This window comes from Salvelinus namaycush, chromosome 38, assembly GCF_016432855.1.
Source record: "Salvelinus namaycush isolate Seneca chromosome 38, SaNama_1.0, whole genome shotgun sequence".
NCBI lineage: Eukaryota > Metazoa > Chordata > Actinopteri > Salmoniformes > Salmonidae > Salvelinus > Salvelinus namaycush.
In genome coordinates, this window is record NC_052344.1 from 9,938,431 (window position 1) to 9,959,716 (window position 21,286).

General features: G+C 43.1%; 2 protein-coding genes across 5 annotated transcripts; one reads left to right on the forward strand and one right to left on the reverse strand.

Moving 5' to 3' along the window:
• The first annotated feature begins 1,379 nt into the window (after window positions 1–1,379).
• LOC120031770 (optineurin-like) lies at window positions 1,380–20,828 on the forward strand. Of its 4 annotated transcripts, none has more exons than XM_038977583.1 (13): window positions 1,380–1,508; window positions 5,534–5,679; window positions 5,882–6,078; window positions 7,869–8,027; window positions 8,116–8,288; window positions 8,357–8,504; window positions 9,088–9,203; window positions 9,343–9,492; window positions 9,722–9,806; window positions 9,941–10,093; window positions 18,073–18,215; window positions 18,321–18,385; window positions 20,131–20,828. In XM_038977583.1, exons 2-13 carry the CDS (start codon window positions 5,538–5,540, stop codon window positions 20,250–20,252), a joined length of 1,653 nt encoding a protein of 550 aa, XP_038833511.1. In that variant the 5' UTR covers window positions 1,380–1,508; window positions 5,534–5,537; the 3' UTR covers window positions 20,253–20,828. The 4 variants fall into 4 exon arrangements, with proteins under 4 accessions (XP_038833511.1, XP_038833510.1, XP_038833513.1 ...); XM_038977582.1 differs by having other exon boundaries at window positions 1,381–1,508; window positions 5,468–5,679; XM_038977584.1 differs by lacking the exon at window positions 1,380–1,508 and adding an exon at window positions 2,534–2,589.
• LOC120031771 (hemagglutinin/amebocyte aggregation factor-like) lies at window positions 10,468–14,296 on the reverse strand. The gene is made up of 5 exons (XM_038977586.1): window positions 14,190–14,296; window positions 13,820–13,907; window positions 11,016–11,204; window positions 10,616–10,768; window positions 10,468–10,530 (listed from the first exon to the last, which is right to left on the reverse strand). The coding sequence occupies exons 1-5, from the start codon at window positions 14,245–14,247 to the stop codon at window positions 10,485–10,487; spliced, it is 534 nt and encodes a 177-aa protein (XP_038833514.1). The 5' UTR covers window positions 14,248–14,296; the 3' UTR covers window positions 10,468–10,484.
• Window positions 20,829–21,286: the final 458 nt, after the last annotated feature.

The window sequence follows — 21,286 nt, forward strand, 5'->3', positions numbered from 1 at the left end:
TTTTTTGCCCGATGCAGCGCAAGTCCAGTCCCATTCAAAGACATTCCTGAAGGCTCCTCAAAGCCCCTACATTCGCAAAGATCTCTCCGACCAATCAGACTGACCCAAAGTTTACACAGCCAATCATTGAACCGCCCAGTTTTACTACAAAAACGTTTTTATAGGCTTATTAAATAAATATTTGTAATGGAGAGGAGGAATGCAGGCATGCGCTCGAGTGTGCGTAAAGCCTTCTTTTGCTTTTGTTGTTGTTGCTTGTTTATTCCTTTTGACACGTCAAGCATTGTGTGCTTTCTTAGGCAAATCAAATGCTTGTACTCTTGTCTATGTTGTGTATTAAAGTCTTTGTCAAAGAATAGTAGGAATGCTTGCTTGGCCAAATGTGAGTAAGCATTAGTCGGATAATATGTGATTGTTAATAAATAGCCAATGACATAATGTAGGCCTACTTTTTAATATCATATGGCGAAACATACATACCCAGAGGAGGCTGTTGGGGGGAGCTATAGGTGGGGGGGGGGGGGGGGGGGGCTCATTGAAATGGCTGGAATGGATACATTGAACGGAGTCAAACATGTGGTTTCCATATGTTTGATACGTTCCATTGATTCCCTTCCAGCCATACAATGAGCCCGTCCTCCTATAGCTCCTCCCACCAGCCTCCTCTGACTTACACACATTTCACGTGGATGAACACATGGCTTATACGAGACAAGAGCCTACTTTGCTGCAGGGACATTCCATACACATTTTTTTCTCCAAGTTAATGTTGCCATCTAGTGGACATGTGAATGACCTGCAAACCAAAAACATTAGTTTGTGGTCCAAGGCAAGCCAATTATACCGCACTGTACCATTCATTCAGGAGTGCCCATATAGCCTCTCATCCTTCATAGTCATACACTCATTTTACTACTCATTTTCTATGTTTTTATTGTAATACAGTGCCATAGTGCGGTAGGCAGATGGTGGGGAAATTAGGCAAAAGGCTTTTCTATTTGATTAGACTGATGTGAAAATAGTCTACAGTATAGGCTGAATAAATTCTCAATTCTCCAATGAAATTGTTAAATAAATGATTGAGGAGTCGGCTTTCTGATCTCATATGTAATGGGTTTACCAGGCAAATGTCACTCCTTTCCCAAAAGTGCAAGGTCACTCCCAAAGGGAAAACCCGCTGGAATTGCAGTCAATGACGTCACCGTCAGCTGCTCTGTACGCTCTGTAGGCCAGTTCGAGGATGTCACTAACGCAGCATATTCACTGATTTGCAAACTATATAGATGCGTCTACAGCTTTTGAAGGAAAACCACCGTAAGCCCATCCATCTGATTAAAGATTTGATAATTTCCGCAGGTGACACAATGTTTACACACACTTTATTGTGACGTTAAGACAAGGAAATGCTGTAAACCAATAACAAGTCAGAAGAAAACGATACAGAAGTGTTAAGGTTTGATCTTCAACAAGAAGTATTCGAGTTCTTTCAAGGTGTACTTTAATCACGTGTGAGTATTGAAATTGCGATTAATTTGTTAGGCCCTGGTGTAATGTGACGCACTAACAGTTTGGGAACTACGATTTCGTTCTCACCTTGTTTTTACCCAAGCTAGCTGAAGAAGTAGTCAAATATGGTACATTGTTTTATTGTCGAAGGTAGGTAGAATGTAAAATGTGAAAGGAGTAGGAGAAAAGGAGGTTAGCCTTGACAGATGCCAGTCAACCCATGTTCTGAGTCAGTAGTCTAGCCTGTTTTGATCGTTCACGTTATTTTAGAGAATTTTGGGGTTAGCCCCGACTGGACTGAAACGCAGGTCCAGCGAAAGCCAACACATTATGCCTCGTTCAGAACCAACTGGGAACTCTCGACTGGAAAATCTTCCGACTTCAGCGCTTTCATGACAACTGAGAATTCGGGAAGTTGGGAACTCGGGCCTCGTTCTAGAGCGCCGAATTCCAGAACCTTAAGATCACTGGCGTCATGATTTGACCTCGTCCCCCTCCCCTAGTTCCCAGTTGTTTTTGAAAGCAAAATATTTTGCATTTCATTTTTTTATTTCACCTTTTATTTAACCAGGTAGGCCAGTTGAGAACAAGCTCTCATTTTACAACTGCGACCTGGCCAAGATGACGCAAAGCAGTGCGACACAAACAACAACACAGAGTTACACATGGAATAAACAAACGTACAGTCAATAACACAATAGAAGAAGTCTATATACAGTGTGTAAATGGCGTAAGGAGGTAAGGCAACAAATAGGACATAGTAGCGAAGTAATTACAATTTAGCTAATTAAAACTGGAGTGATAGATATGCAGATGATGATGTGCAAGTAGAAATACTGGTGTGCAAAAAAGTAAATGAAAACAATATGGGGATGAGGTAGGTAGATTGGATGGGCTATTTACAGATGGGCTGTGTACAACTACAGCGATCAGTAAGTGAGGAAGATATAAGTCTCCAACTTCAGCGATTTTTGCAATTTGTTCCAGTCATTGGCAGCAGAGAACTGGAAGGAAAGGCGGCCAAAGGGGGTGTTGGCTTTGGGAATGACCAGTGAGATTTACCTGCTGGAGCGCGTGCTACAGGTGGGTGTTATGGTGACCAGTGAGCTGAGATAAGGCGGGGCTTTACCTAGCAAAGACTTATAGATGACCTGGAGCCAGTGGGTTTGGCGATGAATATGTAGTGAGGGCCAGCCGATTAGAGCATACAGGTCGTAGTGGTGGGTGGTATATGGGGCTTTGGTGACAAAACGGATGGCACTGTGATAGACTACATCCAGTTTGCCGAGAAGAGTGTTGGAGGCTATTTTGTAAATTACATCGCCGAAGTCGAGGATCGGTAGGATAGTTAGTTTTACGAGGGTATGTTTGGCAGCGTGAATGAAGGAGGATTTGTTGCGAAGTAGGAAGCCGACTCTAGATTTAATTTTGGATTGGAGATGTTTAAAATGAGTCTGGAAGGAGAGGTTACAGTCTAGCCAGACACCTAGAATATGTGGACAACTACAAATACCTAAGTCAGAACTGTCCAGAGTAGTGAATCTAGTCGGGGGGTGCGGGCAGCGATCAGTTGAAAAGCATGCATTTAGTTTTTATTAGCGTTTAAGAGCAGTTGGAGGCCACGGAAGGAGCGTTGTATGGCATTGAACCTCTTTTGAAGGTTTGTTAACACAGTGTCCAAAGAAGGGCCAGATGTATACAGAATGGTGTCATCTGCGTAGAGGTGGCTCAAGGAATCACCCGCAGCAAGAGCAACATCGTTGATGTATACAGAGAAAAGAGTCAGCCCGAGAATTGAACCCTCTGGTACCCACATAGAGACTGCCAGAGGTCCAGACAACAGGCCCTCTGATTTGACACACTGAACTCTGTCTGAGAAGTAGTTGGTGAACCAGGCGAGGCAGTCATTTGAGAAACCGAGGCTGTTGAGTCTGCCGATAAGAATACGGTGATTGACAGAGTCGAAAGCCTTGGCCAGGTCGATGAAGACGGTTATGATACCGTTTAGTACCTTGAGCGTGGCTGAGGTGCACCCGTGACCAGCTCGGAAACCGGATTGCATAGCGGAGAAGGTACGATGGGATTCGAAATGGTTAACTTTGCTTTTGAAGACTTTAGAAAGGCAGGGCAGGATGGATATAGGTCTGTAACAGTTTGGTTCTAGAGTGTCACCCCCTTTGAAGAGGGGGATGACCGCGGCAGCTTTCCAATCTTTAGGAATCTCGGATGATACGAGAGGTTGAACAGACCGGTAATAGGGGTTGCAACAATGGCAGCGGATAATTTTAGAAAGAGAGGGTCCAGATTGTCTAGCCCAGCTGATTTGTACAGGTCCAGGTTTTGCAGCTCTTTCAGAACATCTGTTATCTGGATTTAGGTGAAGGAGAAGCTGGGGAGGCTTGGGCAAGTAGCTGCGGGGGTTGCGGAGTGGTTGGCCGGGGTTGGGGTAGCCAGGAGGAAATGGACTTTACAGTGTCCCAGAACTTTTTGGAGTTAGAGCTACAGGATGCAAATTTCTATTTGAAAAAGCTAGCCTTTGCTTACCTAACTGACTGCGTGTATTGGTTCCTGACTTCCCTGAAAAGTTGCATATCACAGGGACTATTCGATGCTAGTGCAGTCTGCCACAGGATGTTTTTGTGCTGGTTGAGGGCAGTCAGGTCTGGAGTGAACCAAGGGCTATATCTGTTCTTCGTTCTACATTTTTTGAAAGGGGCATGCTTATTTAAGATGGTGAGGAAATTACTTTTAAAGAACGACCAGGCATCCTCTACTGATGGGATGAGGTCAATATCCTTCCAGGATACCCGGTCCAGGTCGATTAGAAAGGCCTGCCGCAGGAGTGTTTTTCGGGAGCGTTTGACAGTGATGAGGGGTGTTCGTTTGACCGCGGACCCATAGCGGACGCAGGCAATGAGGCAGTGATCGCTGAGATCCTGATTGAAAACAGCAGAGGTGTATTTGGAGGGCAAATTGGTCAGGATAATATCTATGAGGGTGCCTGTGTTTACGGATTTAGGGTTGTACCTGATGGGTTCCTTGATAATTTGTGTGAGATTGAGGGCATCTAGCTTAGATTGTAGGACGGTCGGGGTGTTAAGCATATCCCAGTTTAGGTCACCTAACAGAACGAACTCTGAAGATAGATGGGGGGCAATCAATTCACATATGGTGTTCAAGGCACAGCTGGGAGCTGAGGGGGTCTATAACAGGCGGAAACAGTGAGAGTCTTATTTCTGGAGAGATTCATTTTTAAAATTAGAACATGAACACAGGGGTGTCAAACTCATTCCATGGAGGGCCGAGTGACTTCTGGTTTTTGGTTTCTCCTTTCAATTTGTGTGCAATTAAGACCTACAACCAAGTGATGGGAGTTCCTAACTAATCAGTGACCTTAATTCATCAAGTACAAGGGAGAAGTGAAAACCAGCAGACAATCGGCCCTCCAGGGAATGAGTTTGACACGTGCCTTAACATTTAACCAGTGTTTCCCAAACTCTATCCTTGGAACACAAAGGGGTGCACGTTTTGGTTTTTGCCCAAAGCTTGATGATTAGTTGATTATTTGAATCCTTTCTGTAGCGCTAGGGAAACACGTGAGTTACGCGAAGAGGTCCGTTACACCAAAAGGTCCGAACCGCTTGAAGAGTTCCCTAGGTGTTGCTTTAACATCGCTACAATATACAATCAGTTTATTAAATGACATCCAAAGTGGCAGGCTGCTGGCCTCTCTCTGGTGGGCACTGTGAGGACCCGCCTAACACATGACAGCTGCTGATAAGATTATTCAATAACGGATATTGCCCAGTGTACATGAGTCATCGTGCAATAGTATTCCTTCACACCTCTGACAAGGCGTGTGGTGTTTGCTGTTTTGATGCATGCAGCTCTAGAGAATATATAGCGTGATTGTCCTAGCACGGGCCTTCCCTAGAATCAAGAGTCCCTATTCTCATTCTAGTGTATTCCATGGTCTGAGAATGTATTGTCCACTTGCATGTCTCCACACCGCCTCACCTTGCTGTAGAGTGATGGCGTCCAGCTCCCCCATGGTGAACGGGGACATCTCCCGGGGTTCTAGCTCTCACCCAGGCCACAGCCCCACCACAGGCACCCTGGAGGAAACGCTGCAGCAGATGAACCGCCTCATCCAGGAGAACCGAGACCTGAAGGGTGAGACATGGAGAGGGGACCAGAATGTGGTTCAGCCTTAAGGCTTATTGAAAATCTACTGTATGGGTCGGAGACATTGGGATGTTATGGCATATGAGGTTCTGATTGTCTTGCAATGGCTGATTATGTTATTGACTGCTCTGTCAGTGTGTGTTTCTGTGTGTTTTACAGTAATGTACTCTCTGTGTATCTTCCCCTGTAGAGGCGCTGAAGCAGACTAACATGTCGATGAAGGAGCGTTTCGAGGGTCTGTCTGTGTGGAGGGATAAGCAGAGGGAGGAGAAGGAGTTCCTGGAGGGGAGGCTTGATGAGGCGCGCGGCCGTGTGGAGGCCCTCTCCTCACACAACCAGGAGCTCAGCATGAAGGTGGAGGAGCTGGAGGGAGAAGGGAAGGGACAGGTGAGAGAAAGGGAAGGCTAATGTTCACAAGGTTCGTTTTCTGGTTAGACCAGACATTCAGCTTATTAATAGAGAAATTAATGTTTGGAGGATGGATGATTGTCTGTAGTTTTAGCTAGATTTTGTATAACAAAAGAAGAGACTTGGAAAATAACAATGGAGTGTTGATTTTTATTTATATATATATACAGTGGGGAGAACAAGTATTTGATACACTGCCAAATTTTTATCATAGGTACACTTCAACTGTGAGAGACAGAATCTAAAACAAAAATCCAGAAAATCACATTGTATGATTTTTAAGTAATTCATTTGCATTTTATTGCATGACATAAGTATTTGATCACCTACCAACCAGTAAGAAATCCGGCTCTCACAGACCTGTTAGGTTTTCTTTAAGAAGCCCTCCTGTTCTCCACTCATTACCTGTATTAACTGCACCTGTTTGAACTCGTTACCTGTATAAAAGACACCTGTCCACACACTCAATCAAACAGACTCCAACCTCTCCACAATGGCCAAGACCAGAGAGCTGTGTAAGGACATCAGGGATCAAATTGTAGACCTGCACAAGGCTGGGATGGGCTACAGGACAACAGGCAAGCAGCTTGGTGAGAAGGCAACAACTGTTGGCGCAATTATTAGAAAATGGAAGAAGTTCAAGATGACGGTCAATCACCCTCGGTCTGGGGCTCCATGCAAGATCTCACCTTGTGGGGCATCAATGATCATGAGGAAGGTGAGGGATCAGCCCAGAACTACACGGCAGGACCTGGTCAATGACCTGAAGAGAGCTGAGACCACAATCTCAAAGAAAACCATTAGTAACACACTACGCCGTCATGGATTAAAATCCTGCAGCGCACGCAAGGTCCCCCTGCTCAAGCCAGCGCATGTCCAGGCCCGTCTGAAGTTTGCCAATGACCATCTGGATGATCCAGAGGAGGAATGGGAGAAGGTCATGTCATCATTCTGAGACAAAAATAGAGCGTTTTGGTCTAAACTCCACTCGCCGTGTTTGGAGGAAGAAGAAGGATGAGTACAACCCCAAAAACACCATCCCAACCGTGAAGCATGGAGGTGGAAACATCATTCTTTGGGGATGCTTTTCTGCAAAGGGGACAGGACGACTGCACCATATTGAGGGGAGGATGGATGGGGCCATGTATCGAGAGATCTTGGCCAACAACCTCCTTCCCTCAGTAAGAGCATTGAAGATGGGTCGTGGCTGGGTCTTCCAGCATGACAACGACCCAAAACACACAGCCAGGGCAACAAGGAGTGGCTCCGTAAGAAGCATCTCAAGGTCCTGGAGTGGCCTAGCCAGTCTCCAGACCCGAACCCAATAGAAAATCTTTGGAGGGAGCTGAAAGTCTGTATTGCCCAGCGACAGCCCCGAAATCTGAAGGATCTGGAGAAGGTCTGTATGGAGGAGTGGGCCAAAATCCCTGCTGCAGTGTGTGCAAACCTGGTCAAGAACTACAGGAAACGTATGATCTCTGTAATTGCAAACAAAGGTTTCTGTACCAAATATTAAGTTCTGCTTTTCTGATGTATCAAATACTTATGTCATGGAATAAAATGCAAATTAATTACTTAAAAATCATACAATGTGATTTTCTGGATTTTTGTTTTAGATTCCGTCTCTCACAGTTGAAGTGTACCTATGATAAAAATTACAGACCTCTTGTGTATATATATATATATGTGTGTATATACATACACACACGTGTGTGTATGGATATAATGCTGGGCAGACTTTTGTCTTATCTGTGCTGTGTCACCTCCAGGCCGAGACAGCCAATCAGAATGCAGAACTGGAGGCGCTGCGTGCCCAGCTGGTGCGTCTGCAGGCAGAGAAGAGTGACCTGGTGGCCATGAACTCTGAACTCCAGCTCAAGACAGGTCAGGGGTCAGAGGACGACTCCTTCATAGAGATCAGGATTGCTGTGAGTAACTCACTCACTCACTCCATCCATCCATATTATAAAGGTGTGTGTCCTGACTTTAGCACTACTGTGTGTGTGGTGTGTGTAGAGAGAGGATACTGGAAAGGACCTGTATCATAATGAAAGGGACCCCAGGTATGACATGAGTGTATCCAGGCAGGAGTCTGAGGAGCTGACTGTCAGCCAGCTGCTCCAGTCCCTGAGGAAGGAGACCCAGAGGGTGGAATGGCTACAAATCGAGCTCCAGGCTACCAAATCCAGGTAGGCCGCATTTCTGCCTGGGCTTATGTTTGGGTGGAACCGAAGACTAATGTTCCTATGTCTTTCAGAATCACAGAGCTGGAGGAGAAAGAAACTAACACGGAGAGCTCCACACAGACCTCACTACTGCCAGAGGTGGTTTCCCCAGCACTAGCCACCACAGCATGTGGTACTGAACCAGAGGCGGAGCCCCAACAGAACTCTGGGAAGGAGAAGGTAGATGCACAGATAGGCTGGGTACGAGCTTGTCTCTCACCCTGTAAGAACAGGGAAGTTAATGAGATTGAAATGTATTAATGTACAATATGTAATGGTGAATTAAAGAAGTTACAGATAAAGTAAATCAATGTGGTTTAATACAGTTGCAACAGGGAGACACCTCCAGCAGAGAAGCAGGCCCTTATATTCTAATCTCACAGCACCAATGTTCTGTAAACACCTGCCGAGAGGCTTGTAGGAAGTCACAACATCAGCTGCTACAGAATCAGTGTCCCAGAATACAATAACAATCAGCGTCCTCGGTCCTCGTACCTCCAGTCTGGCGTCAATCACTATCAGATATGAACAATCCATAACATTCAGTATCAAGTCTGGTGACCATCAACCAGAAAGTTTCCCAAATAAAACACTGGAAATCATGTGTATTACAGAAAGAGAACATAAATATGCTTAGCATTGTTAATTACTCTTAACTGGATATTAACTTTATTCATCTTACATTTCCCCATTACAATGTCCTAACCCTTAGCTTCTCGATCAGAACTGTCAGTTTGTTGGACTGTTGTCTGTTATGTGTCAGGCTGCGTCAGAGGTGGAGGATCTGAAGGCTCAGATGATGACCCTGTTTAATGAGCTACAGCAGGCTCAGAGCAAACTGGGCGAGGCAGAGGGCATGAAGAAGAACCTGCAGGACAGGTGAGAGAGACGGAGAGGAGAGGGCTACATAGACAATGAAAATGTGCAAACTATGCTAACCTTTGCTCTTTCCCTTTCCCCCAATACCACCCTTTCGCTTTGCTTCTATCCCGCTCTCTGTATTTCTCTCTCTGTGTAGATGTAGGGATGTGGAGCAGGAGGTGGTGACTCTGACAGCCCAGCTGGTAGAGAAGCAGGAGGTACAGAGTGAGAATGACAGACTGAAGCTGCAGGTGGACAGCATGAAGGCCCAGAGCCAGCTAGAGCAGAGGAAGGCTGGAGAGGAGAGGTGGGACGGCAGTCAAGCATGCACGCACACTCTCTGACATATGCCTACTCCCTCTGACACTGTTGGGCATTGGGGCCCCTTGGGTGGGGTCTTGGGACATAAATTCCCTGCTCCTCTTTTGAAATCATCCCACTCCCCCCTATCAGTTTCCACTGGTCAGTGCCATGAGTTTCTATATCTAAATACTCCTTAGTCATCATGAGTCAATTGCCCCTCCTCCCCTCCTCAGGACTAACCTGACCCAGCTGAAGGATGCCTACACCAAGCTATTCGAGGACTACAATGAGTTGAAGCAAGAGAGCAAGAACAGAGAGGTGACCACACTACTTAGCCTCTGTTAAACAGAAATCAGTCTAGTTTGGCACATTGCACTGTTTTGTCCTTTGTCAAAATGGTATGGCATCGTGAATGTGATGAATCTGACCGTTGCCCTCTGTGTGGCCTCCAGCCACTTGTCACTAAGGAGGTGGGAGACCTGCAGACCAGACTGGACGCAGCAGAGAAGGCCCTGGCTGCTAAGCAACAGCAGATAGATGTTATGAAGCAGGAGATATATCAGAAGGAGAAGGAGCTGGAGACCATCTCTGTGTTCCAGGCTCAGGTAGGTTTTCTGTGTGTGTTCTCCATCTAGTTGTGTGTGTTCTCACACTTGGAAAAAGGTTCAAACATTCTAATTGAATTGCACTGAACTCTGTGTGAACATTTTGGAGTTATACAGCAACTTAAAAGTGACTGTCAGTGAAGGAAGTTTCTTTGTTAAACCAGTAGTTAAATGAAGGCTAAGTACCCTCCCAAAAAAGTTTAACAACAGCTTATATTTTCATAAAGTGAAATAGGTGCAGCTTTTTATTTTTAAATAACATTTTTGTTTACTTCTACTCCGACTCAGTGGCTTGATATGAATATGCAATGGGGAAAAAATAATTAAATGAAACACAAGAAAGAAGGCAATAGGCAATCTTTATTCAAGAATGGAATAATCAGCTGTAATATCAGCAGTTTGTCCGTGTGCAGTACCGGTATCTCCAGCGACGATCTCTGAAAATCCACAATACATTTTGAGGTAAACATTCTTGTTGTTGAAACCCCCCCCCCACCAAAATCACACACACATTGTACTCACTCATGAGGATTGGAATGGTAGCTTCCGGCCCCAACTAGGTAGTTCAGGCTTGGGACTTGCCAAGACATGACCTCATCAAAGTCGTTGACGTAGGGGGTCCACTGACACTTCTGGTTACAGTAGCTGTTGACTCGACAGCAGTAGAACTTCCACCTGTGATGGAAATCATACATGTATAACACACTGATCACAGTCAGGATTATGTCAAACCTGGATTCAAATATTTGTTTTCTTTCAAATACTTCAGCTGCATTTGATGGACCCAATGGAATAGTCCCAAAAGTGCAAATGCTGCTCATATGGCACTCCAAGCAGGCTAAATCAACCTCTCAAAGTATTTGAAAAAAATAAACAACTACTATTTGAACATAGGATCTGGTAAACGGTGAGGTCTTCTCACCTTCTGTCCTCATGGCGGTTGGAATGGTAGCTGTTCATCCCGGTGAGGACATTGTTTTTGGGGCATTCAAAGGTGAACTCCTGGTCGAAGTCATTTACGTAAGGAGACCAGCTGCACTCGGGCTCTGAGACAAACGTGGCTTTGCACGCAAAGCCCCACAAACGGTCTTCATAGGCGTTGTTATGCTGACTGAAATGAGAGATGTGCATTGTCATGGCTCTATTAATGGTTGAATTGATTTGAAAACAAACATATATTGAAGGTTTAATTTGTTGATATGCCCAGTATCAACAGTGCAGTGCAGTACACCTAGTAGTACTCGAGACCAGATATTGAGTGTCTCGGTCTTGGTGTCGGATACATTTGTACTTGGTCTAGGACAGTGAGGACTCATTCTATTCTTCCCGAAACCAGCAGAGTAAAAAACTCTATCAGCTTCCATTCAGTCACCACATAAAACCACTTCACCAGGCCTTTCTTGAAACATTTTAATACAGTCTCTTAAGTCTTTATATCTATTATAGACATATTTGCGCAGTGTTGAACCTATAGGTCTTCAGTGTGTGACAGGTTAGTACAGTGGTGAACCTATAGGTCTTCAGTGTGTGACAGGTTACAGTGGTGAACCTATAGGTCTTCAGTGTGTGACAGGTTAGTACAGTGGTGAACCTATAGGTCTTCAGTGTGTGACAGGTTACAGTGGTGAACCTATAGGCCTTCAGTGTGTGACAGGTTACAGTGGTGAACCTATAGGTCTTCAGTGTGTGACAGGTTCGTGATTCTAAAAGGACAGCAACTGTAATACTAGTGCACTCATTTAGGAGGGTGGACTTTTTATAAAACACAAAGGGCCAGTGGTGTAGTGCAGGTATAAGCTGTATGGGGCATTGCGTATACTCACTTCTTAATCCCTACTGATGTGTGTGTGCTTGGTTGGGACAAGCATGCATTGGCAGGCAAGCTGCAGAAGGACGTGGAGGCTACAATTCCTCATCGTTTATCAGTGCAATTTTGACGGCCAACTAGCTGAAAGTTTGAGAGTTTATCTAATATTCCTTCGTTAGATTTTAGCTCATCTTGCTCTGGCTAGGATTAGTTGTTGATGTGCATAACTGAGGGGGAGAGAGCCTACCTTTTCATGGTGGTTTGATCAAGAGGACTGTAAAGTTCCCCAATTGTAACAGGACTCCTGTGGTATTTACATATTTGCAGAAATCCATTCAGGTGTATTTTGTGGCATTTGGTGAATGTGTTCTAATGATCTAAAGTCACACTGTTGCTACTTCCTGTAAACACACAGTCCAGTTCAGTGTGAATGATGGCAGGTCCTACTGACTGTAAACACACAGTCCAGTTCAGTGTGAATGATGGCAGGTCCTACTTCCTGTAAACACACAGTCCAGTTCAGTGTGAATGATGGAAGGTCTGTGTGACAAATGGCTTGTTTGTATAAAGGCCTACTGTAGCTCTGATTGGCTATAGCGCGCCGGTCTGTGTTGACTCCGGTCCTGGACAAGACAGATGTTTTTATTTGGTTTTATTTACTGCAGTGTCTATTTTCCAAACGTACGGCCTCTTTCCCACTTAATATTGCTATATCATTTTCACAGATGCCTTAGTATAAGTCGTTCTCAAACATTCTAAGAATTTATCAAAACGTGAAATTTACCATCTAAGTGGTTGCTTGTAAAAGTTTTTTGTGTGTAATATTCTTCCTGGGGGTGTATATGAACAGATTTGAATAAGATTTCATGTTGCTAAAATGCTGTCAGTTCCACTTTAAATGCAACAATGTTTCACACACAAGTTATTTTCTAAGAGATGACTAACTACAGCAAACGCACTGCAATAAAAAACAGTTTCACTCACCAGATGATCATTTGAAACGTAACTTGTTGAACGTTTTCTTGAAAAGGGAGAAGCTAACAAATTAGCAACAACCTCCTCTTTGATAACACCTGTTTTAACTGCTGCAAACTAGCCAACAACAAAAGCTAGACCATGGTGAAAACTACTGCTCGCTATTGCACAGTGACCTGTTGGCCTTCAAGAAGGCAGAAGTTTTTGTAAAAACTGTCCCACACATTAATTGAAAATGTGATTGGTTGATTCTACTGTCACTCCAAAATGTTGCCATAAAACAGTTGAATGGCATATGCCTTTATCTAGCTTCTGATCTCCCCAGAGACCAGCAAAGAAAAAATATCCAATCTGGATTTTTCTCTTTTAGTGTTAAACCTTTCCTTTCCAACAAAAATGTAAGAGATTAAATTAGAAAAATTGAAAATAATAATTATCATGTTATATAATCATTATTTTATAAATCCTTAGCCCTTGTCTAAAGGCTTAGAAGGCCATTGTTCCCAAATGTGTTTGAGTTAGTAATATTTGTAGAGCGGCTCTAATTTCTCTCAGCATGCATTTTAAAAACTTTTCTATATGTCTAAAGAATCTGTTGTTCTGAAATATGAACACAGATATACTGGACATTTTGAACTCTTGTGGTGGTGATTTGACACAATTACAACCATGTTCTTGAATTGGACTCGCATTTTTCTGGTCTTGACTCGGTCTCGCCCACCCTCCGGTCTTGGTCTTGACTCGGACTTGATTTGCTCAAGTCTTGGTCTTGAATCGGTCTCGCTTTAGGTGGTCTCGAACACAACACTGGCACTTACTGGTCTATGCAGCATAATGAGATCATTTTGTTCATAATTGGTGATGAAAAGTAGAACAGCACTAACGATGAGGTATTCCACTTTGGTAGAATATTGATAGTAGGCAAATTTAGTGCCTTTTCTCACCTTTTTATGTAAGAGATGGATTGTCTTGAAGGGCAGTTAAAATGTAAGGGCTGGTCAAATTGGTTTTCCCATCCCGTTCCCATTTTCCCTGCAACACACAAGCAAGGGCACAATAACTGAATACATATACTGTAATACAGCATCATTGCCTAAAGGAAGTGTTTAAAAAAAATAGTAAAAACAATTATGTAAATTGAGTGCAAAAAGCGTAATCATATGGTAATGGTAGTCTGCACCTCCTAGACATTTTGGTTACTCACTATTCATGTATTTGGGCTGTAAGCCAATTATAAATGTTTTCCTGATAACCAACCTCTTACACAAAGAAATGAACACTTCATTCAGCCTACAACTTAAAACAACAGCCTACCTTGCCCGTTGACCAAGACACCAGCAAGAAGCAGAATATAGAATTTGGGTCCGTTCATGGCTTCTCTGAGACGTGTGGTCTTAACACAATAGCACAAGCAAGGGTAAATGATCAATTTATAGAGGCACACCCAAGCAGTGTTTTTGGGCCATGTACTTGGGTAATTTTTGTGTTTGTATTGCTGGCATTATTCCAAGTTTTGTTTCTGAGAAATGATATTGCACAACTGACATTTTTCATGAATTATCCCTCTTAACTTTATGGTTTAAAAAATGTATTTTTTTCCCCCCAGGGGCTTATTGGTTGGCTGTTCCATACTTCTACAACAACAACAAAAATCAACTTAAAGTTGTATTACATTTTCTGGTTTTTCATTCAACCAACAAAACACATTCCACATTCACAGATGTGACAGACTTTAAAATTAAAAATAATAATATATAAAAAAAAAAAATATATATACACACACATATACATACACACACAAAGAATAATTATTAAAAAAGAAATATATATATAAAACTTGCAGCAGCACTATCAAGATTCTTAGCTGAGTTGACGAGCAAATAATTAGTTTTTAGAGCACCTTACACAACATGTATCTGCTCATTTCCCTAATCCCCCCTTCACTCTGTCCAATTTGAAATATAGTTGAGTAGTGGAGACCAGAGTCTATCAAACTTGGGCCGTCTCTTGTGGAGGTCATCAGTGAGCTTTTCAAGAGGGAGAAAGTCAACAATCTGGTCAATCCACATTTTAAATGTAGGAGAGGTATTAGAGGCCCACAATAGAAGAATACATTTCTTAGCAAAGTACGTAATAGTCATAAACAAATGTTCTCTGTCAGGATCAAGAACAAAGTCCTGCTGGGCATTAAGAAGATAGATACACGGTGTCATATCAAACTGTACATCTAGTATTTTCTGTGCAGCAGTATGTATAGATTGCCAAAATCTGGCACTCTCTCTACAGCTCCAAAATATATATGCATATAGGTTCCACTTTCAGAGGTACATCTTTTACAGTTAGGAGAAATGTCTGTTTTCATTCTATGGAGTCTCAAGGGAGTGTAATAAAATTTGTACAAAAATGTGTAATTAGATTCTTTCATTTTTACATTAGTAGAGGAGCAGTATACCCTGTCGCAAACCTCCGCCCATAACTCATCACTGATAGTCAGACCAAGGTCCTTTTCCCAGATTATTTTCAAAGGAGTAAAGGAGGAGCCCCCTTTCTCAGAAATGAGTCTATAGATAAGATATTAAGCCTTTACTGGATTGTGCTGTGACAAGAAGGGTTTCAACTTAATTCAACTGAGTTCTAAACCTCCTCTTGGAAGTAAATGAGGAAAGGACATGTCTAATTTGAAGATATTTAAAAAAAAATAATAATAATAATAAAAATGGGATCTTGGCACATTGAATTCACTGAAGAGCTCTTGAAATGATTTCAAGGTGTAATGGTTTTCTGATTAAATAGGTCTGAAAAGGTCCTGATTCCTAGAGTATGCCAAAGATTAAAGTTGGCATCCCTCAGGGCTTTTGGCAAGTGTGGGTTGCCTACTATAGGCGAGTGACAACATATTTGGGAGGAAATGCCCAGGTATTTCTTAGTCCCTCCACGCTAGTAGGGTGCTGTAAATCAAAGGTTTTGGCTATGTTCCCCACTTCACTAAAGTTATTAATGAATATAATTGAGCTTAGTGGCAATGAACCACAGGATTGGGCTTCTATCTGAATCCACTTTGACTCTTGTCTGTTTGTGATCCATGTTAGCATGTTGCAGATTTGGGCAGACCAGTAGTACAATTGAAGGGAGGGAAGGGCAAGACCACCCTTAGATTCAGGTTTCGATAGAGTGGAAAACTTGATCCTAGGATTTTTATTGCCCCATATAAATTTGGTGATGCTTAGGTTAGTTGTTTTGAAAAAGGAAACTGGGAGATAGCATGGGAGCATCTGAAATAAATAGTTCAGTCTAGGAAGGATGTTCATACGGATGACATTAATTCTTCCTACTAAGCTAATTGGGAGGGAGATCCAGGTTTGGAGATCGTTCTCGATTCAATCCAGGAGTGGAAGCTAATATTCCTTTAAAAGGCTATTCAGATCTGGTGTTATAAAGATCCCAAGGTATTGAAACCCCTGTGTCTTCCATTGGAATGGACATAGTGTCTTCATAGAGCTGGTGAGTGTAATATTGAGAGGGCAGACAGTGGATTTGTTAAAATTGATCTTATAACCTGAACTTGCCATACTGAGCAATTGTGTCTGAAATGGGAGGGATTTCTCAGGGTTGGATATGTAGAGCAAGACATCATCCGCGTAAAGCGAAATCTTGTACTGCAGGCCGCCTGCAGAAACACCTATAATACTTGGATTGCTCCTTATCAACTCTGCCAGAGGCTCCGCCCCCAACAAGTAGAGCAGGGGGGACAGCGAGTACCCTTGTCTTGTGTCCCCTCCCAAAGGGAATCTCTGAGTTCAGTCTGTTAGTAGTCACCATGGCATTTGGATGAGAGTATAGTGATTTAATCCATTTAATAAAGTTTGGGCCCATATTGAACTTTTCTAAGACTGAGAACAGAAAGCTCCATTCCATCCTGTCGAACGCCTTAGTAATAACAGTAATCGCATTTAGTCATTGGTCCATTTCTCATTGACCAGGATTGTCTTTCAAAAAACGTTTTGCCTCTTCGGGCGTTTTGAAGTGTCGCAGGGCTCCTTGGTGAAGAATCCTGAGCTCGTTTGGGTATTTGAATCCCCTAAAGATGCCTCGGTCAATGGAGTATTTCTTCACCTCGTCAAACTCTCGCCGCTTTCGGCGTATTCCAGCTGGCAGGTCCTGGTGTAAAGTGAGTTTGGCGTTTCCCACTGTAATGGTGTTGGTTTTCGCCGCCTGTAGGACTCGTTCCTTGTCGGTGAATCTCAGGAAATGTATGGTGATTGGGCTCGGTGGTTGTCTGGCTGCTGGTGGGAGCCTCAGTGCTCGGTGAGCTCTCTCGAGTTCTATGGGCCTGTCGGTGGACAGGTGGAGCCACTCTGGAAGTTTGTCTGGCAGGTAGCGGATCAGTGGCATGTTTCCCTCTTCTTTTTCGCCCAGATTTAATAGAACACAATTATTCATTCGCCCCCTGTTTTCCAGGTCCTCTGTTTTCTCTTCCAGATGCTCTATTTTCTTTTTAGCATATGCTATTGTTTCCATGGCGTCTGTCAATAAGTTTTCCATGGATAGGATTCGCCCCTCTGCCTCGTCCAGGCGCCCCGCGTTTATGGTTCTTGTTGTTGATGTCAGGCAAAGCATTTTCCAGGATTGTCACCTTGCCCCCTATCGCACTGAGCTGAGAGTTAATGGCATCTAATTTAATGTTGAGTTCTGTACGTTGGGATCTCAGCTCAGAAAGGAGGTCTTCGACAGAGCGCGAGGTTGGCATTTGTTGGGCCTGGGAGGGTGGTGGGGGGGTCCTCTTGCTCCTGGCTAATGGTGCTAGCTTTTTCCGCCGCTAATGCTCGAGTCCAGGTAAATATGTCACCTGTAATGTCACCGCCATGACTTTTTGACTAAAGCTAAAGGAGTTTAAACGTAAAGTGGAGGTAAGATTAGGAATTGGAAACTACTTGTGCGGAGCTCTTAGTTCATGCGGCCATCTCGTTCAGGGGTCACGTGATCCTCCTACAACATTTTAAAGAACATTGAATATGAAAATTTTTAACCAATACACTACATTCTGTTGATGGCATTCACATTAATCTGTACAACAATACAACCACGCCTTGTAATCATTGACACGTATAGACAAATGTTTTGTGTGTCCCCATCTGTGAATATATATGTGCATGTGTCATTTTAAATAATGTGTGTGTGTGCTTTTTTTTTTGTCCAGGCGGAGGTGTACTCCTCTGACTTCTACGCAGAGCGAGCAGCTCGGGAGAAGATTCACGAGGAGAAGGAACGTCTGTTTGCTCAGCTGGAGTTTGTCAAGAAACAGAACACTCAGTTACAGGACGAGGTGGACTCACTGGGCAGGTGCGCATCAGATTACATATTGATAATATGATCACAGACTGGTCATATTAGGTTACGTTCACTGCCATTTTGGATCCACCGCCTGACTACAACTGGTTTCTGTAGGCAATCTCTGAGCGATATGCAGAGAAGACACATGCCACGTGGAGGCAACATGCAGGGAGCCAGAGGTACAGGACAGTACATTGCTTTAAGTCATTCACCTTGCTGAGAGAGCAGGGCTCAAGCCAGGGCACATCATATTGTTTTCTGCCAATTAAATGTTATCTCGTATTTATTCTATCACAAACACTCTGCTCCTCCTCATCCCATCTCAAATTATTTACAACAATGATAATTACATAATTTATGCTGTGTGTGTGTGCAGTTCAGAACGACACAAATATGAATTTCCACAAAGTTTGCCGCTTCAGTGTCTTTAGATATTTTTGTCAGATGTTACTATGGAATACTGAAGTATAATTACAAGCATTTCATAAGTGTCAAAGGCTTTTATTGACAATTACATGAAGTTGATGCAAAGAGTCAATATTTGCAGTGTTGACCCTTCTTTTTCAAGACCTCTGCAATCCACCCTGGCATGCTGTCAATTAACTTCTGGGCCACATCCTGACTGATGGCAGCCCATTCTTGCATAATCAATGCTTGGAGTTTGTCAGAATTTGTGGGTTTTTGTTTGTCCACCCGCCTCTTGAGGATTGACCACAAGTTCTCAATGGGATTAAAGTCTGGGGAGTTTCCTGGCCATGGACCCAAAATATCGATGTTTTGTTCCCCAAGCCACTTAGTTATCACTTTTGCCTTATGGCAAGGTGCTCCATCATGCTGGAAAAGGCATTGTTCGTCACCAAACTGTTCCTGGATGGTTGGGAGAAGTTGCTCTCGGAGGATGTGTTGGTACCATTCTTTATTCATGGCTGTGTTCTTAGGAAAAATTGTGAGTGAGCCCACTCCCTTGGCTGAGAAGCAACCCCACACATGAATGATCTCAGGATGCTTTACTGTTGGCATGACACAGGACTGATGGTAGCGCTCACCTTGTCTTCTCCGGACAAGCTTTTTTCCAGATGCACCAAACAATCGGAAAGGGGATTACCCCAGTCCTCAGCAGTTTAATTCCTGTACCTTTTGCAGAATATCAGTCTGTCCCTGATGTTTTTCCTGGAGAGAAGTGTCTTCTTTGCTGCCCTTCTTGACACCAGGCCTTCCTCCAAAAGTCTTCGCTGCACTCACACCTGCCTGCTGCCATTCCTGAGCAAGCTCTGTACTGGTGGTGCCGCAAACCCGCAGCTGAATCAACTTTAGGAGACGGTCCTGGCGCTTGCTGGACTTTCTTGGGCGCCCTGAAGCCTTCTTCACAACAATTGAACCGCTCTCCTTGAAGTTCTTGATGATCTGATAAATGGTTGATTTAGGTGGAATCTTACTGGCAGCAATATCCTTGCCTCTGAAGCCCTTTTTGTGCAAAGCAATGATGACGGCACGTGTTTCCTTGCAGGTATCCATGGTTGACAGAGGAAGAACAATGATTCCAAGCACCACCCTCCTTTTGAAGCTTCCAGTCTGTTATTCGAACTCAATCAGCATGACAATGATCTCCAGCCTTGTCCTCGTCAACACTCACACCTGTGTTAACGAGAGAATCACTGACATGTCAGCTGGTCCTTTTGTGGCAGGGCTGAAATGCAGTGGAAATGTTTTGGGGGGATTCAGTTCATTTGCATGGCAAAGAGGGACTTTGCAATTAATTGCAATTCATCTGATCACTCTTCATAACATTCTGAAGTATATGCAAATTGCCATCATACAAACTGAGGCAGCAGACTTTGAAAATTAATATTTGTCATTCTCAAAACTTTTGGCCACGACTGTATATAAGGGTAATATCGTTACCATACCACTGTGTGTCTGATAGGTGGTGATGCCAGGGACTGGCAGCAGCAGGGGAATATACCGGAGCACGTCTGCCCCAAGTGTAACGAGATCCTACCAGACCTGGACAGCCTGCAGATTCACATCATGGACTGCATCATCTGAGCCTTCATCATCGTCATCATCCCATTTATGGCAGAGTAAAATGCAGCCTTTATGCTCTAAAAAGTGCATTTATTTTGCAGTTCACGGCTATGTTGCTCTGGTCTATGTTTTAGAACATATAACTATAATATAAAATGTATTCTTACAGTGCACAACTAGACACATTCTTTTTTTTGTTAGAGGGGCGAAAAACATCCTGTAAAATGTATCACGTTTAATATACTGTTAGGTGATAAATGGAGAACTGGAATTTGTATTTTAAGTTTGGTAACTTGTTTATTTTCTCATGACAGCTGTCTGTCACATAGTTTAGAATTAACTCTTTAGCAAGAAACAATTTGGTTTATTAAATGCTTATTATGGATTTTCGGGTGGTTCAATTTAATCAAGCTGTAATTCTGTTTCGATGAAGGTTATGAATAGATTATGATTACAGCATAGACATTTCCTTTTGAATAATTCAACAGAGGGAAGGATGCCCAAGACAGTTTGTTTTTTGTAAATGTATATTGCACATACATTTTATCCATCGTCGTCATGGTTTGTACATGTATAATTAAACCTATGTAGCCTGCAGGAAGTATGACTATGCAAGGGAGTGTGTACTGTATTAGCTAACTACTAACTTGTGTTGTGTTGCTGCCATGCGATGTCTTAAGTCTCTCCTCATGTTGTGTTGTCTCTCTTGTCGTGATGTGTGTTTTGTCATTTAAAAAAATATATAATGCCGTCATTGTAAATAAGAATTTGTTCTTTTAACTGATTTGACTAGTTAAATATCTTCAGATGTTTGTTCCGTCAGTGCAATCCGGGTTCTTTGGGACTCACCATAATCTAACCTCTAACTCTTATCTTAACCATTCAAATTCAATATTGTCTTGATCCCGGATCCCGGATAGCACAAACCGTGTTTGTTGACATTCGCCAACTTTGTGTATATATTAGCACAGCGGCTGTTGCCTATATTTAAATGAGCCATGCCTACTTTAGAGACACCAGTCAATAAAATGAAATAAAAGTATCAAATAATGTGT